This window comes from Boleophthalmus pectinirostris, unplaced genomic scaffold (genome assembly GCF_026225935.1).
Source record: "Boleophthalmus pectinirostris isolate CB_2022bp ecotype Guang Dong unplaced genomic scaffold, ASM2622593v1 HiC_scaffold_8, whole genome shotgun sequence".
Classification (NCBI taxonomy): Eukaryota; Metazoa; Chordata; class Actinopteri; order Gobiiformes; family Gobiidae; genus Boleophthalmus; species Boleophthalmus pectinirostris.
In genome coordinates, this window is record NW_026571515.1 from 22,458,814 (window position 1) to 22,477,827 (window position 19,014).

General features: G+C 37.4%; 1 protein-coding gene across 1 annotated transcript in view; it reads right to left on the reverse strand.

The window, feature by feature from the left end:
* Positions 1 to 19,014, reverse strand: part of LOC110157930 (poly(rC)-binding protein 4-like) — a 50,412-nt gene that overhangs the window by 21,320 nt on the left and 10,078 nt on the right. The window contains exons 2-5 of the mRNA XM_020922326.2: positions 8,852 to 9,105; positions 7,383 to 7,406; positions 3,699 to 3,731; positions 3,412 to 3,528 (exon numbers count right to left, since the gene is read on the reverse strand). Coding sequence (XP_020777985.1) covers positions 3,412 to 3,528; positions 3,699 to 3,731; positions 7,383 to 7,406; positions 8,852 to 8,947 — 270 coding nt within the window. The 5' untranslated portion in view covers positions 8,948 to 9,105. The remainder of the gene's footprint in view (positions 1 to 3,411; positions 3,529 to 3,698; positions 3,732 to 7,382; positions 7,407 to 8,851; positions 9,106 to 19,014) is intronic.

Consider the following 19,014-nt stretch of genomic DNA (forward strand, 5'->3'; position numbering starts at 1 on the left):
AATACACACATTTTAGACCAAAATGATGAGGCTCACTGCAGCAGTTACAGGGAGAGGGTTGCAGTCTATGGTTTACAGTCACAACAAAGATCTGATCATTATCTGAGTCCCAGAGTTATGAGATTATTAAAATCCTGTGTAAACAATTATATCTGATGTGATTAATCTGATTGGTCATACCAGTGCAGGCACTGAAACAGAAAATTATGCAGGAAGGGCTAACTGCTATTGCTACAAGAACATCAACAACAACAACAATTACTACTACTACTACTACTACTACTACTACTACTGCTACTACCACTGGTACTGCTGGTACTACTGATACTGCTAGTGCTGCTGCTGCTGCTGTTAACTTTCCTTCACATTCTTATCTGCATCTCACATCAGCATTGGTTGTACAGTGAGCGGCTGCTGTGTGCACCTTTACAGTATTCCAATGCATCTTATGAATACCAACTATAGACATGTGAAAAAGTCCCATGCACTGAACATGTAGGCTACTGATAAATATTCTCTGTGGCGGGCTCATCTGAATGAAAAATACAGCTAAAGTAATTTGATGCTCATACTGTAATTATAAGAGATAAAACTGCCAATACATGACACTGTACAGTGACGAGCAAATACAGTAATCTCTTGTAGTTTTTGCATTGCAGGTGGAAGGCGTTGTACATCCGCTCTATGGGAGGAGAAAACCTTTTTAATTAATCAGCAGTGATTCTGAATGAGGCTTTGAAATGTAAATCTGCCAAGCTGTTTCTGCTGCTTCACAGTTCAGCCTCGACACTGATGTGAGCCAGAAGTCACTAGTGCAGAGGCATCAGTGCGGCAGTTAAGATGGAGTTACGCTAATGGGCTTTAAGTCAACAGAATATAGCTTCTGGAGGCTCCAAATGTACTCTAAAGAGGACATAAATGCACTCCCTCATCATTATCTTACTCAAAGTTGTGTTTTGATTGATTTGAGTGATCCTGTACTATTCCCACCCACTGCACTGCTCACTAACTGGTTTTGTAGTGTATTTTGTTACTATGCAATGTTTTGGTTTTCATTAAGTATTTAACAGATACATTCTTCAAAAAATTATAATTTTATGACTTTTATAACTTTTTAGTTTATATGGACTTGGCAAGAATTCAGCCTGGAAGAACTAACTTTGCTCCCGTTCACCTCACCTCTTCTTCTTTCTCATCGCCCCCCTGACTCTCCTCTTCTTATATATATATAAATATATAATATATACATATGTAAAAAAAAAAAAAAATATATATATATATATATATATATATATATATATATATATATATATATATATATCAAATGCGTGGTGGAACAGCCTGATAAATTACTGGTTAAATACATTTATCACTCTATAGTGTCAGAATACTTTTGAATGAGCACCAAATTTAAAGTTTAGTATCTTAAAATCTCCACTGATTTACCAAGAGCCTAAATAATAATTCTATGAGCTGTTGACAACACAGTCCCGAGCTCTATACTGAATTATTGCAGTCTTATTATTATTTGTGTGGTGCAGCCTGGCCAATCTGTCACAAATAGTTTTAAAGCATAAACCAAAGCTGGGACATAATGATTGAACCCAAGCGTAATGACTTTAGTGATTCATAAAACACACACCGAGACAAATGCAGCGTCTAATCGGCACAAAAGGAAATTACACCCCTTTGTTTTCTATTAAAGGTGCCACTGTACAATAACTCAGCTCTCGCGTACTCTCAGAGGGTCAATTGCTGCGTCGCTATGGAAACGCAGGAGTTTGACCTGAAAAAGAGGTTAGACAAAACAATATTTGCACAGAGCTGTTAATACGGCAATTACAGTCTAATACTGCTGACAAATACCACTGCCCAAGTGCCACTACTACTGTTTCTAGTGTAACTTCTATACTTTTGTGCTGCTGTTGCTGCAGCTACTTCTTACTGTATAATATAGACCTATACAACTGTACACCTACAGATGAGATAATGTAATAATTTTTTATCAAACCAAAACTTGCATAATAAATACAAAACAATATAATACAAGTACTGTTACTACAATTTGCTGTAATGAATACTACTGTTCTGGTGCAGTACAGCCCTAAAGAGCCCAGACATTTTCATTACGAATTTCTGTCCAAAATGTCAAGTACAGGCATCTTAGTCAAAGCGTCATCTCAATTTCACAGCCAAAGTGCTTTCTGCTCATATTGATTAAACTCTGAAGTAAAGTGATGAGAGCACAAAATGTTTTTTATAGCATCTGGTTTGCTTTCACATCTATAGTGCACAACAGATTGTTCATTCACACCCCGCTCTTCTTTAAAGGTGCACTGTGCAACTTTTCTGGTGGAGGGTCCATCATCTGTGACTCTCAAACATGTCAAATCTGCGGAGAGGTGAGCCCACACACTATGAGAATACAAGTTTTTAGGTCAATAAAACCCCATTTTATTGAGTAAATGCAAGATGGATACGTTTAATGCCATACCGGAACATTCCAGACAAAACAATTACATCTCCATGGAGACAAGAATCAGAAACCTTACACTAGAGGTCTGCACGGGACTGAATTTTCATTCCCGCTCCTGCCCGCACCTGCATTGTGCAGACCCACATTGTGCGGGTGAATGAATTGTAATTTTCATTCGTCTGCTTTGTAATTGTAATTGTAATTTTCATTCCCGCTCCCACCCGCATCTGGGATATTTTGTCCCGCTCCCGCCCACAAATTCTGCAAGATGGGGATGTTCGCTTTCTTAAGCTCTATCAAACACAGAGAAGCAGAAAAGAATTGTCTAAAATATGCGCAAGATCAGACCACATCCGCAGGTTTAGGCTGCTTAAAATGTTTTTATTAATGCCAAATAAAACATCCAGCACAAATGATGAATAATACGCATACGTTTATCATTTGTATATTTTATTTTACACTCATATTTAGTTTGCAGGACTGCAGTTTATCATCCCACCTGCCCGCTCCCACATTGTCCAGTCTCACTCCCGCAAGCGCCCGCAAGGGGTTTTCAAAATGTGTACCGCACCGCACTATTTTGCGTCGGGTCCCGCGGGTGCAGGGCTCTACCTTACACAATGCACCTTAAGCTACTTCTTTACATTAAAAAACTGTCAACTGCCTTAACATTACTCTTAAAATGTTTATATTAACCCCCTCTGCATGATCCTGGTGTTTTTATTTCACAATTTTGTCCGTAAATAAATCCTGATTCCTATTCCTAACACCATGAGTGACGTCACAGTCTCTTAGTTCACTTTTTTATTAAGTCTATGCTTACACATTAAAGCCACAATCCAATAATGAGCACTTCATTTTAACCGGATTTGGCCAGATCTTTGGCGAGGGAGAATGATATTACGGGTTGGTTTTATACTGTACTGTGCCCTCACCTCCTCCAGTTTGTATGTGATCATAGTGAAGGCCCTGAAGACGCTGTCAGTGGAGCCAGTGATGGTTATGATCCTCTCCGGACATGTTCCTTCTGAGATGTTAACCCTCGCACTGCTCTGTGGAGACAAAGATAAGGCTGGATGAATATAAAATACTTATATACAAATATGTTAATAAAGGCACACATTATAAAAGTCAAATAATTATAAATAAAAGTAGATCAATATGTAGCGAAACAAAAAAAAACATATTTCAAATCTCAGCACGTTGCAGTAACACGCTGTACCTCTTCTCGTATTCTTTTCACAGTTTCTCCTTTCTGAAAGAGAAAACATGAAGGACAACCATAAAAAAAAAATCAATGCCATTTTTCAAAAGCAATACCGACATTGTCCTATGACTGCAGCCTAACATTTCGCATTGTAAACAATTTACTAAATGTATTTTCATATGCGGAACACTGTAGATTCATTGAACATCAGGTCTTATATTACGCAAAATTGACTCTTGTGAGCTTTATAAGGCTTGTTAGAATGATGTTACCTCCTCAAAAACATACCTGGATACATTTTTGTTTTATTCACACATGTTTCAGTAACCCTTTATTATTAGGCTGTCTCCAAAGACCAAAATGCTCTATTCCACCCTATGATGTCATGTAGTGGTAGTTTTTCAAGTTAACACATTTTACCTTTTGTTCAGTAGAAACTGACAGAAATTGAAATGATTCTAGTGGTGTATGGAGTTTAAAAACACAGTGGAGCACTTCCTGTCTTAACCATAGGTTGTACAAAGATGTGGACTAAGAGAGTGTGACGTCACCCATAGAGTTCAGCTACACTCAAATGAAGCTTGTGATGCTAATGGTTACAGAGCGAATTTGGAGCCAGGATTTTTTTTATGGGCAAGATAGTGGGAAAAAACTCAGGCTCGTGTAGAGCGGGTTAATATGAACATTTTAAGAACAAACTGATGACGCTCACAGCAGCAGTTACAGAGAAAGGGGAGACAGTAATCCAATGTAAATCAGTAGGAGCTGGGGTCACAAGGAGCCAGAAGTGTCCACATGCAAACTTCCTATTTGGAACGCATGATAGCTATGTTCATTCATATATATACAGTCTATGGTATTACTAGTATCGTAGTACTCGAGACAGGTCTTGGTCTCGAGCCTGGCCTTGAGACTGCTTTTTTATGGTCTTAATACAGTAGCGCTTGGTCTCAGTCTTCTCTCGGACTTGAGGTCTGACACAAGTACGATCATATTTCACTACGGCCGGTAAATGTGCAGAGGTTGCTCAATATCACTGCAAAACCAGTAAGATAATGTAACTGTAAATGAACTTGAAAAAAAAAACTACAAAAAAACCCCCACTTGATTCACTTTGAAGTTGTTTTCTATAAAGTGCAAGTGAAAGTCGGATTAAAGAAGGGGTTTTCAAACTGTGGGTGAGGGTCCAAAAAAGACTGTTTCAGTGCAATACAGTTTGCTTGGCCTATTTTGTGTGTTAAACATGTGTGAATGAAACAAAACACAACTCCAGGTCTGTTTTTGATGAAGAACCAACACTGTAATATAGATCAGAAATACTGTAATATGAGCCCTTTAACCTCCTGATTTGCCCGTGTTAACCTAATGATGATACAGTCTGATCTAGTCACCTCATTTAACTGCACTGGATTGTTATATATAATCTAATATGGGCATTGTCCCTGTATTTTCTCTTTCCTCTATATCTCTAATCCACACTGACTATAGGACTGTGATTTATAAGAACTCACAAAAACATATTATTTGCTTCCTCAGTAACTTTTCTATTGAAGCAAGGGCAGCTGAAGAACATGCTCGAGGTTGAAGTGGATATTTGCACAGTATATAAATCTGCTCACTCCAAATTGACTACACAGATGCCAAATAGTTGTTGCTAAAATCCTCTATGCAGACTTTGATAACCATAATTTTCCATATTTGGTGGCTTTTTTATCTAATGGCAGATCTGCATGCCCTAAGCTTTTAGCCAGTCTTTATTTTTGGTCAATGAGCCACTTCACGAAATTATGAGCAAACACAGCTGATGAACTAAAACCTCTGCATATTTTGTAGTTTCAGGCTTTAGTAATTCTGTCCACAGCCCAGAGAGAGCCCACAAATGACTATTGTAAAAGATGCTTTTGTTTATCAAAAATACTCATCTGTTTTGTTCCAAATATGACAACCTAGCCGTTTAAAAGTGACTCTTTTCTTTAAAGGTTACACTTTTTTCTGATCTATGTTAAAATATTGTTTCCTCATCACAAACAACCTGGACTTGTGTTTTGTTTTCATTCACACATTTAACAAACAAACTCTGCAGAGTTCTTCTCTCAAAACACTGTTCACCTTGTGAAGTGAAGGTGTAGTGGGAGTGGTACGCGGGGGTACGCCTTCCACCCACTTCTCCCGATGTGAGATATAAAAAAAATAACAAAATAACAAATATAAAATAGCCTACAACTTAAATGTCAAACTGAAGCTATTGGTAATGGTGAAAACATTGGTGGTTTGTCTTCCTGGTTCAGTCTTGTTGTAGTCCTGGTTCAGTTCTGGTTTAGACCTGGTTTAGTCCTGGTTCAGTCCTGGTTCAGTTCTGATTTAGACCTGGTTTAGTCCTAGCTTAGTCCTGTTTTAGTCTTCCTGGTTCAGTCCAGGTTCAGTCCTGGTCCAATCCTGGTCCAGTCCTGGTTTAGCCCTGGTTTACACCTGCTTTAGTCTTGGTTTAGTCCTGGTTTAGCCTTGGTTCATGTGCTGTAACCTATGATTTATGTTGTGTAGGTGATTATGAACGGCCTTAATGTTAAAAACATGATTCTGCATCATTTTGACGTCTTGAATCGTGTACCCCCACTTAAAAAATACATCACTGGGCATGTGGTAATACAGGACGTGCTGCACTGTGTTTTTAAACTCCATACACCTTCACAAGAATCACTTGGATGACTTCAGCCCTGCAATTTCCTACTCTACTGAACTAAAGATAAAATGTGCAGTTCAAAACTACCACTTCATGACATCACAAAGTACAACACACCATTTTCAACTTTGGAGATGTAGACACATCAATAATAAAGAATTACTCAAACATGTGTGAATGAAGCGAAATACTCTAGGTATGTTTTTGATGATGTAATAGCATTATAACATGTCTTACAGCTACAAGAGTCAATTCCGTGTAACATATATACAAAACATACACAATACCCATGACAAAAGTGCACGATTTCAATTTATGTTTTACAGCGGGTGGCAGCAGCGGGGCACCAACTGAAATCTTGCCTATAGGACGCCAAAAGAGCGAGAGCCAACACTATAAACATGTAGTGTAATTTCGCATTTGCTTTATTCACTGACCATGTGCATATCCTTTTGTTATTGTTTGCATTACTTTGTCTCTAGCTTACATTACTTTTATTAGCTTGCATCCTGCTCTTTGTAGTTTCATATTACAGACCTTAATAGCAACTCAGACTGAATCCTCTCCCTCCATCTCAGCCCAAGCTAAGAGACACTAAAACATCCCATGAGACGGAAGCACTAACCCAGCTTCAGTTTCAACAAGAGCTTATAGTCAGTGATCTAAAGCTCCCTTTCTGTTTTCTAATGCATTATGTGGGGTGGAGGAGGGGCCGGGCATCGAGGAAGGGGGGTGGGGTGGGGGTGGGGGGGGGCAGTTTTGATCCGATTACATTTTAGGGATATTCGAAAACAACAATGGCGTCTTTGTCTGCACACAGTTTTTACAAAAGGAGAATTTAGATGGAGACAAATACATTCACATCATAAGCATGGAGAGGTGGAAAATGGCGGCTTGGTTTGCATACATTAGCTACAGGTCATGGTGTTGCAAAACAACACCTGATTATGGAGTGATGTTATGCATTCGTAATTACTGAAAACAAGGTATTAGAAGAAAAATATTGAAATGGTTCTCACCTTTCCTATGATGCTGCCGACCTCCTACAACAAAAAGAGACAAAAGGAGATAAAGTGTGTTTTCAGATCAGGAATCAAGAGCATTAACATGTCAGCGCAGTGAGTTTAATGTGTTTGTTTTTAAGGCAGTTACATTTGGTAACACTGAAGTAACACTGAAGTAACACTGAACAATACATACAAAGATGAAGTCATGAAGTCAAATGTGTGTATAATTTGATGTAACCTTAACTGTTACTACCACTATTACTGGCCAAAATAATGACTCAGTGAATTGCAATCAGTCCTTGGTCATTAGTTCTACCTATAGTATCTTTAATTAAACAATAGCTGTTTAGATATTTTGAGGTAACATTAAAGTGCCCATATTACACTATTTTCTATACCATTGTTTCCCAAAGACAACTAAGGTGGGTTGCACGAGATTTTTTTTGGGTCGCCTTGTCACGATCTGCATGTCGGTCTGAGTTCTTCTCTTAAACAGAAAACACTCTTTCCCACTCAGTCTTTGTGATGTCATGTGGTAACACAGGAAGTGCTCCACTGTGTTTTTAAGCTTTATAAACTTCACTAGAATCATGTAATAATGTTGTTTCCTCATCACAAACATTAACTGCATTATAGCATTGCTTAAAACGAGTGAATTCTATGTATTATAGGACCATTAATATCATAGGTGCAGAGTACTACAACCATGCAACTTGGATTTAATAGAACTTATAAGAATAGTTTTTTAATATTTTCCTTCTACTTGAATGAACAGTGCTCTTACTCAATAAAGTTTTAATTACTCTTCCCATTGTGATTAAGCAACAACTGTCCAATACTGACAATATGAAATGATTTGAAAATTTGTGTTTCTTGCACTGCTCCTTCAGAAAGTATTTATGATTTCTTTCATTTTTAAAAATAAAAAAAAAAACATACCAGATTTTGTGTATAGTTTAATGACAGTTAATTACTTCGACTCATTATTATTTGTAAAAGTACTCTTAATTGAGTTAAATTGTTGGCTACCTACGTCTACACTTTATTAACGTTGAATACAAAACATATTGCAGGACACGTTTATGATGATGGCTTGTTGTTTGGATAATTACAGACACTCTACTGAACAAAAGGTTAAATGAGCTGTTAAATAAAACTACTGCTTCATGACATCACAAGGTGGAGCAGAGCAGTTTAAGCTTTGGAAAAGTAGACAGAGTATAATGCGTGAATAAAACACAACTTCAGTATGTTTTTAACAAGCTAACATTATAACATGGCTTAATGCTCACAAGAGTCAGTTTTGCGTAATATAGGATCTTTAAGAATTTTTACCTCTAACCAATGTAGTGAAAGTTGTTTTTGAAAATGTCCTCAGTCATCTGCTAAACTTATATAAATCGCCTGGTAAATAGTCAAGATGAATGATATGAACGAATAGATGTATAAACCTTGTGGAGTGTGTGGTCAGTGGTCCTTACCTTTCCGTGCATGAGCAGTCGTAGTGTGAGGGTGACATCCCCAAAGTCCTGCTCACAGTTCATAGTACTGAGGGAGAGCTTCTCAGGGAGACGCATCAACAGGCTCTGCTCCGGTCCTTCAGCAGTCTGACAGGGGCTCTGACAGGGGCTCTGGCAGGGGGGTCATACAGGGGCAGGTGCTCTCACATACAGGGCCAGGTGCACACTGGGAGATGGGGGGAAGCACTGGTCCTCTGCTGGACTTCTACACCAGTCTACAACAGACAGAAAGGAAATATGAGGTTAAAGTTGTTTATTATGTTAATGATGTCACAACAAAAAATATTTCATCAAGATTATAGATTAAATGAGCACTTTTCTCACAAGCATCACATTCAACATTCTGCTAACATAATTTCTAAAGGCTTGCAGTGGTGGAAAGCACTGAAGTAAAAGCAGAAAAGTGCTGTACTTAAGTATACAGTTAGATATCTGGACCTTACTTATGTACATTTTAAAGTGGTTTTACTTTTACTTTACTACATTTAAGAGCAGGTATCTGTACTTTCTACTCCACTACAGAACTGAAAACTAACGTATTTTTTATTATTTTTTGAGACCTGCAGAAAAGCCTGAGGGGATTATATCTCACACATTTGTAGTTTGAGCAAACAAAATATACAAATAAAAACAGCCAGGAAAAAATATCAGTCCCATTGGTTCTGTTGAACAAAATTCAGCTCAAATCTTTATCAAAATTACTACATTCGGAGCTTTATAAGACCTCGAAATATGTGCAAAATACTTTTACTTTTTACTCTTTAATCAGCCCATTTTTAAACAGTACTTTATTACTCATGTGCTACTTTTACTTGTTTTACTCTACTTCTTCCACCGCTGAAGGCTTGTCATTTGAAAATGATTTGAATTGTTCTGCAGCCCATTGAAAGAGCTATAATAATGCTTGATTAGACAAATGCAGTTAAAGCTCAATATAAACAAATTTACAAATCTGTATGTAAACAGTTTACCAAACTGAAATATGGCTTGTGTGTTTACAGCAAAGGGAAAAAATACTGCTTTTGATATTGCTATGTTGAGAGATTTCTGAATAAATTGGATGCTCAAATGGAAAAAATAAACAAACAAAAAACAATTAGCCAAAGATTCAGAAGTACAAACAAGAAAAAACAGGTTATTTAAAATCTATTCAGTTTCACATGTACTAAATTGAATGAAAATAATAACTAACTTTCTTTTCCACTTGGATTGTTAAAATGCTGTCAGCAAGAAGAAATTTAATAGAAATGAATTTGATTTGATGAAAAAAAAAAAGGAAAGGGGCAAAACAGAGAAAACCGCTTTCGCAATTCATTTAAATTCTTGTAATGATTTCTTTTATTTCACCAACTATTATACTTTTACTTAAGCACACCTTAGTTCATACATGTGTGAGGATGTAGCTGGGACTGTGATACCGCTCAGTGTTCTGTGTTTTTTTCAGAGTGTGCTTCAGTGATGTGTGTCAGAGGATCATGTTTAATAAAAGCTTGTTATTTCAGACGAGGCAGGTTCCTCTCTGCGTGTTGGAGGAGGAAGGTTTTATTGCTTCTGTGCTCTGTCCAAGGTCAGCTCCCTCTCTCTCTCCCTCTCCCCCTCTCTCTCCCTTACACACTTTCTCTCTCTCTCTCTCTCTCTCTGATTTATTTATACTGAGACACTTGCTATGACACGATTGGATGCTCCTGTGTTTCCTTCTTAAGATGTCATAGAGCTTAACGCTGGTTTGGTTTTGCGTGAAAGAACTGTATGAAGAATAGGCAAGTATTTGTAATAATGATAGCCTTACTCACCCTCACGCACTTATTACTTCAATGAGATGAACTGTATGGGCATGAGTAATCAGGGCTGCTTACGAAGCTGCTTATGAAATAAAAAGTTTGACACAGACTCAACTCGATTTTGAATACCACCGTGGAATAAAAACTTGGTCAAGTTCCATTTATGTCAAACTACCAGTCAAAAGTTTTAGAATGCTCTAATTTTTCCTGTTATTTCTTGCAATTCAAGTCGTGCAAGTCCAATGAAGAGATTGAAATGATACAAAGGTAAGTACTGAACAGCCAGAGGTTAAAAAAAGATAAAAAATAAAAAATTACAAAACAGTCCATTGAGCTGGTTTGGGATGAATAGGACAGAAGAGTGAAAGCCAAGCAAACTACAAGTGCCACACATTTATGGGAACTTTCTGAAGAATATTTGGTTTCTATTGTAAAAAGAACGAGCCACAAGTGTGTTCAGCTGTTATATCTGCCAAAGGTGGACACTTTCATGAGTCAAAAGTTTAGAATACGTTTTGGTCTATAAATTGATTCCATGATTTTTTTTTTCAACTCAAAATGTATATTTCTTCTATGCTTTCATGTCAGAGTGCAATGACACAATAAATCTTCAGTCAAAAACGGGAAAAAGTGTGTGGTTCTAAAACTTTTGACTGATAGTGTAGTCTCCTGCTGTTAATACTTCTGATAAAGATTGAAACCTTCTAAAAGCAAGGCACAACGTACAATTTCACCTTTTTTGGCTTGGGCTTATTGCTAAATAGAGATCGACTGATATGGATTTTTTTTCATGGCCAGTGCTGATACTGATTGTCCATCATCCCATATTTTTTGGGCCAATTAAGTATGGCCAATTTGGATTATTTGTCCACAGACCTGTTTTACTACAAACCCATATGTGCAGCTGTACGTCTTTGTGCAGTGATAAAATAAAGCTTTATGTGTATTATTAGACTAGTCAGGTTGGCACCACCTAGTGCCTCCACTCAATTTCATTTCTCTCCAGCGACTAGGTCAGGAATCGGAATACACTAGACGGTTCACAAAACCCCCAGAAATGCGAGTTCAGGCACCAGCCAATCAGCAAAGAGCCATACATTCTGTGTTGGCAACAATGCCGGAGATTGAGGATTTAAAGCCGGAATAAAGAGAATGTTTGATGAATTTTATCAAGGGGAAAGGTTTTATTGCCCTTCATCCTAATATACCAGTTCGCCCCATTAGCAGCGTACTACATACGTCACGACCAAATAGCAGCGATTGGTTAAATGAAAAAAGTACCCACCTACTATCGAGTGAACAAATTCTAATGCTGCGAGGTCAAACTACGAAGTGAAACCGTCTGATCAATCAGGCTATTATTAGGGAGCAGATGGACCAATATTGGCCTCTGCTGGAGATTTAAGGCCAATAGCTGATACCCTAAAAAGAGAAAATACCAGCCTGATATATTGACCAACCAATATCTCTATTTCAGACTTTTCTCAGATGCAAGTGCTTCAGGATTTGAAAAAAAAAAAAACAAATAAAAAAGGTACAGTATCCTGATTTTAAAATGTAATCTCAATTGCAAGATGGCTTGTTTTTGTGTAGCCCATATCACTTTCATTACAGCCTTTATTGCTTCATGGCCTTCGTTTTATTTTACACCAGATCTCTGGCATAATTTTTTTGCCCTAACAACATGAAACATGGCACTGCACACACCCGTACCTTTAGGATGACACTCTCCAAATTTGAGATCAGTCAGATGTGTGGTTCGAGAGTTATGCATGGAACAGACAAACCAACAGGAGGAGACACAGACAGACGTTCCTTGTATTAATAGATAGACGTGTGCATTATGTCTCCATGGTAACTGGTGAACATTCTGCCAATACACATAAATGTACAACACCCCCAGCGTAATGTCACTGCAAACTATCAATACTTCTACTGTCATGTGAACCAAATGCGAATATTAATTTCTGTATGTTCTTTATTTTGCGCATTTGCAGCCTCAAACAAAGACTCGTTATAGGAGCCATGCAGCTATGGCAGATGTGACCAGGAGAGAGGTGTCCGCCTACAGTCCTGGTATGTCCTCCAGTGGGGTAACCTTGGGGCTCGTCCTGCCTCAGTGCTCCCTGGACACATGCTTTTTTAACAGGCACTCCACAAAACTCACTCTCTGTATCCTTCAGTCCATATAGTCTTTTATAGCTTTGGACGTCACCGTGATGTTCACAATAAAACAAGCATAAACTCCATGCACAATATTTACACAAGCAAGGGAAGGGACCAGGTAAGGCCAAAAAATCAATAGTGAAGTTTAAGTCATACTGATGTACTAACCAACAGGACGAGAAACAGACAGACGTTTCTTGCTTTAATAGATTAGTTTAAGTCGTACAAATCTATCTATTAATGCAAGGGATGTCTGTCTGTGTCTCCTCCTGTTGGTTTGTCTGTTCCACGCATAACTCTCAAACCACTCATCTGCTGATCTCAAATTCAGAGGGTGTCATCCTAATGGGAAGGGTGTGTGCAGTGCCAAGTTTCATTTTGTTAGGGCAAAAATTGCAAAAGATCTGGTGTAAAATAAAATGAAGGCCATGAAGCAATAAAGGCAGTAAATGAAAATGATCTGGGCTACACAAGTTGGAGAGGGAAAGGTCATCACACACACACATCGCTGAATTGTGATCTGTGGCTTTTTTTTTTTTTTTTTCAAATCCTGAAGCACTATCAGGCCGATATTTGTCTGTTCTAGTGTATTGGCTATCGGCCTTAAATATCCAGCAGAGGCCGATATTAAGTTTTGGCTCATCTGCAGCCTAATAATACACAGAAAGCTTTATTTTATCACTGCACAAAGATGCACAGCTGCACAAAACATGACAACACTGCTCTGTTATGAGTTTGTGGGTGAGACTGTAGTATATATATATATATATATATATATATATATATATATATATATATATATATATATATATATATATATATATATATATTATACATTTTATTATTTATATCTATTAATCTATTTATCATGATGAGACATGTTAATTTAAGACTGGTAGCTGAATAGGGCTGGGTATCATTAACAAGTTGCCGATACAATATATACCTCGATACATAGGCCACGATATGATACACATCTCGATACAGTGCACTTTGGATTCAATACGATATATTCGAAATTGGTTTGATACGGTTCAATAAAAAATAAACCTACATCATGACTGTGATACTAAAAGTCTTTGTTAAACCACTTCTTGTGCCAAGTTCATATGAAACATGAACATTTTAATCGTCAAAACTGTGAAAATATCAAATGTGTCGCATAAATGAGTTTCCTTCCTCTAGACAAGCAACAAAACTGTAGCTGTAACAAAATAATAAGTACACCAAAAAATACTCTTGGTGATATATCAATGCAGCAACCCACGATATTGATACTTTATCATCACATTAAATGATACGATATGTCAATGCTTTGATATTTTTGCACATGCCTATAGCTGATGCAGTAAAAAGTCCAAATATCAGCGTGCTATATCCACTATATTGGCCAACCAATATACTGATCTCTAGACACGACCCAGTGGTGGAGTAGCAGAGGGTGCACTGACTAACAGTACACTGTTTTATGAAGATATACAAGTAGACCCAGTGGTACCATTTTCACAATAACCTGCAGACTGAGCAAAACTAATTTCAAGCAGAATTTAGCTCCAAATGAACAATACCTCTCTTTCATCACAGTGAAGTGAGTGACCCAGATTTTAAAAATTACTTATTTACTCAAGTTTGTGTTCAAGAGTGTTCGAAGTGGAATACATTTTAGTTTTGGGAAACACTTTTAGACTGATGAAACAATGGTACAAAAACAGATCATGTACTTTCAAACACAAACCTAAGAAGGCTCCGACTATGTTATTCTCTATGGCCTCTACGGTGCGTACTTCAAAGACAGCAGGATAAAAGTAACACCAAAACATGACAGCCACCAGCACTAGTGTTTTGGCCTGGGCTCCAGGGACAAAGATGAAAAGGACGTTGTCTTCTAAATGTCTGGACACCTGTTTGGAGACATGTCCCTCACAATGACGGCAGCCTACGGTCCAGAATTAGGAGGAATAGTGAGGACCCGGTCTCCATGGTGACAGACGGAGCTCCCCTCACTCTTGTACGGGATGAGGTCAGGGGTGTAGGGTGTCCCCCCCGGTGGACACGTACAGTGTTTCAATGTGTATATAGCTGTAACACCGCACACACAGCTGCTAGGATGAAAGAGGGAGCAGAAGTACAGAGGAAAGAGGAGTGAAGAGAGAGGAATGAAGAGAGAGACGAGAGAGGAGGGGCTTTGATGTGCTCAGAGTAACACCAGAGGACCAATATAAACAAACAAAGTCAAAACAAGTGACACAATGAGAGCAACACTGATTGTAATAATAATGAACCATCAACAACATGAACTGCAAATATCCTCAAGGTATTTAAATAAACTTGTCATTACATCAGAAACATTTCCCTGTCTATAATGTGACTTATATGAGACAGCTCTAAATATAGCAATGGGATGGAGTTCAATAGAAAGTATACAGTCAAAAAGTGTATCATTTGAAGGCAATCAAATTCTGGTTTACAGTCGACTGTCCACCTTCATCTTAAAACAAAGTTGACTCCTGTGAGTTTTAAGTCATGTTAGAATGCTGTTACCTCATCATAAATGTACCAGGAGTTACGTTTGTTAATCTGTCTACAGCTCCAAAGCTCAAAATGCTCTGTTCCACCCTATAATGTATGAAGTAGTACTTTTCAACAGCTACCTTTTAGCTTTTGTTCAGTAGAGATTGCCAGTTCTGGGCCTGAAATGACCCAAATGATTATAGTGAAGGTGTATGGTGTTTAAAAACACAGTGGAGAACTTCCTGTATTACTTCACGACATCACAAGGTGGAACAGTGTGTTTTTTGTTTGAGAGAAGTACTCAGCCTAAATATTAGGGGTTTTGGGAACGTTCAGTTCAGTGTGCAGCAGTGCACGAGTGAATTCGTACAATTTGTGTGTGTTTACATTCCACCACTACATGTGCAGCTACACTGAAAACTCGGCTCTTTAATATTCATGAGGAAACTCGTCCGTGATTGGGGTGGCAGTGTTTTCCGCAGCGCTATATAGTTAGGGCGGCCGCCTTAACAACAAGCGCCCCCCGCCTTGACTACGTCCCTCCAAACCACATGGATCCTCGCAAAACTATGGTCGTTGCTTTCCTCACTTTCGTCTTTCGTCGGCACATAATCTCCACCCCACCAACCGCTGGGGACATTGTAACTGCCAACAGATCTGCACTTACTGCAGACAATGTGGACAATTTTTCTGGCCAAAGTTTTGTTTACTGTTTACAAGGAATTTATTTTTTATAATATTTTATACATTTGTTGCTTATTTGAGAATATTTTATTTAAAGTATTAGTATTACCAAGCAGCACTTTGAATTTATTTTATTTTCCCGTTTGTATAATGTTAAAACAAATTGTTGGTTTAACAAAGACACAAATAAACAACAAGCAAATGGTTTTGCAATTTGTTCCCAAAAAATAAACTGAACCGTGACCTCAAAACTGAGGTACATACCAAACCATGACTGTGTACCGTTACACAAAATATGCATCTGTTAAATGTGTGAATGAAACAAAACACAACTCCAGGTATGTTTTTGATGAGGAAAAAACATTTTAACATAGATTAAGAAAATAGTGTAATTTGGGACCTTGAAATATTATTGGTCTGTGGAATGGTGTGATAAATATTAAATAAATACATTGGATTTTGTATTGATCCCTAAGGGTACATTATGAATTGCCTCAAAAATTATCCTTAATGATTATGTAGCATTAAATCAGTCTAGTTTTAATATTCAGTTCCTGCATCTCATCTCTCCTCTCTCTTCCTCTCCTCTCACAGATCTCAGATAAGACTGCATCCGAGTATATTGTTATCAGCATAGGTCCACATTTAGAGTTCAGGCTTCACAGAACAGCCTGATAACCCTCTGTGACAGTACACTCCAATCCAGTGTAGAGGAGGGCTGATAGGAACACAGGCCTGACCCTCCCATTACAAGTGACAGGAGGAGACAGGCTTAGAGAGATGAGCCACTGTAAGAGGCCTTTACTCTCTCTCCAAATCTGGGACCTTTTGCCTTCTATACAATACACTACTTTTTCTGCTTGATTTTTGAAGGTTGAATTTAGCCAGTTATTTTGGTTTTCTACCCCAGAATATGCCAGAATGTCTGTTTAAAGGGTATTAATTACGCTATTTCTTGGTTTGTTATAATGTTGTTTCCTCATTAACCCTTCAAAACCTAAGGGCAAATTTAGAACTTTTGCCTTTGTTTGGATTTTTTTCTTAATTTTGCTATCAAAACTCCCCCTTTTACCCCCTAAAGAAGTGTTATACATCCTTTTTTCAGTACAACCTGTTATTTCATAATCTGCATGCTCTATTTGTATCATATGACTGTAATAAAAGCTATTGGAACAGAAATACACATGGGAAAAAATAACAAAAGAAAATTCACTCTTTTATACAAAACACACAGCAAACATGTATAAACTTTCTGGACATAAAAAATGTATTAGCTACAAAAGTGCCAAATATCAAGTCTGTAAGTAAACTAAAATATCTGTATTGCCTCAAAACAAAAAAGTTCAATGGCCCCATGACTTTCCTGATGCCAGTCATGGAAACAGCTCATGTCAGGTTTATTACATTTGTATTTGTACATTTTGACTGAAATAACCTTTCAAATAAAAATAGCAAGGGATGCACAATTACACAGACCAAGATGCCTAATTTGCCATTTATCTGAGAAATAACTGCACTTAAAGCAGCTTTTTCTATTGTTAGGAACACAAATGTAGCAAAGTTTGGGCCAATCAAAATGGATGGAGCGCATGTGTTTGGAGGGAAACAAAGTTCCTATTGGACATTCGCTTTCCCAACATCATCACACAGTGCAAGTAAGTTTCTGTCTTTTATGATTGGAAAGTTATGCACGGTTATATAAAAGATATTCATTTGTATGATTTCAGCCCTGGAATTATCAATCTCTATTAAGAAAAAGGTACAAGGAGCTGTTGAGTTGAAGATTACCTTTTCATGACAGACACAGTGAATCAGTGTTTTGAGCTTTGGAGATGCAGGCAGACAAGAATAAAGGATTACTAAAACATGCATGAATGAAACAAAACACAACTCTCTGTATTTTTTTGAGGAGATAACCACATTTTAACATGGCTGAAAGCTTACAATAGTCAATTTACAAGGTATTTAACACATTCATTCAGGCTTAGAATGGCCTCAAGGTGTACAGCAGGCTATGACCTACTGTAATAAGAACATAATTAATACCTCATGAAAGCGTCTTTTTTAATAGTAAAAATGAGTTAATTATACACTGCAATAACAATTCTAAATGCCTCAGTGGAGATTATAATGTAGGCTGTGATTACATAAATTAAGATAAATGAGAGCACTCTAGGGTCATAGCAGAATTATATACTGAACATCATGGACAGTTAAATAGACAGAGTTAATCTACATTTGTGACCTGTTTGTTGTTGTTGTTGTTGTTGTTGTTGTTGTCAGTTTTGGAAGGTAACGAAGTAAAAGTAGTAAGGTATGGTACTTCAGCAGAAGTTTTTGGTATCTCTTCTTTACTTAAATAAATTTGTACTTTCTACGACTGAAGTACTTCTCATATAATTTTAGGGGTTATTATAAGGTTTTCAAGTTTGAGCTTCAGCTCTGAGCAAACAAAAGTAAATACACAAAATTCAGAAGAAAAAAATAAGAAATTGGTTCGTATTGCTACTGTTAATAAAAATCTGTATAATCAATATTACAACATTTTAACAAATTAACAGCACTATTTACTTTTTACTCTTTACATTTTTAAATGAGTACTTGCATTTTTAAATTTTACTTAAGCAGATTTTTTCAAGTGATACTTTTACTTGAGTAACTTTTTACCATTTTACTTTTTACTTCAGAAACAAATCTGCAAATCTGCCTAATCACTAGTCACTTCCTTTTTGAACCAATTTTATAGTCACCAAACTACTTTATCACTATGCAAAGAAACAGTAATTACAAGTGAGTCCGAAGCCACATATATGAAGGGTACACATCACACAGCATACATTTTAAACCTCGGTGTGAGTGTGTGTGAGGGTAATTAGAGATAGCCTTGGTTGGGCGTGTCACAGAGGGGGAGGAGGTGATGGATCAGGTTTTGATTTTGTTGCTTTGAAAATGGACACCAGGAACTCCTCATTACTGCCACGA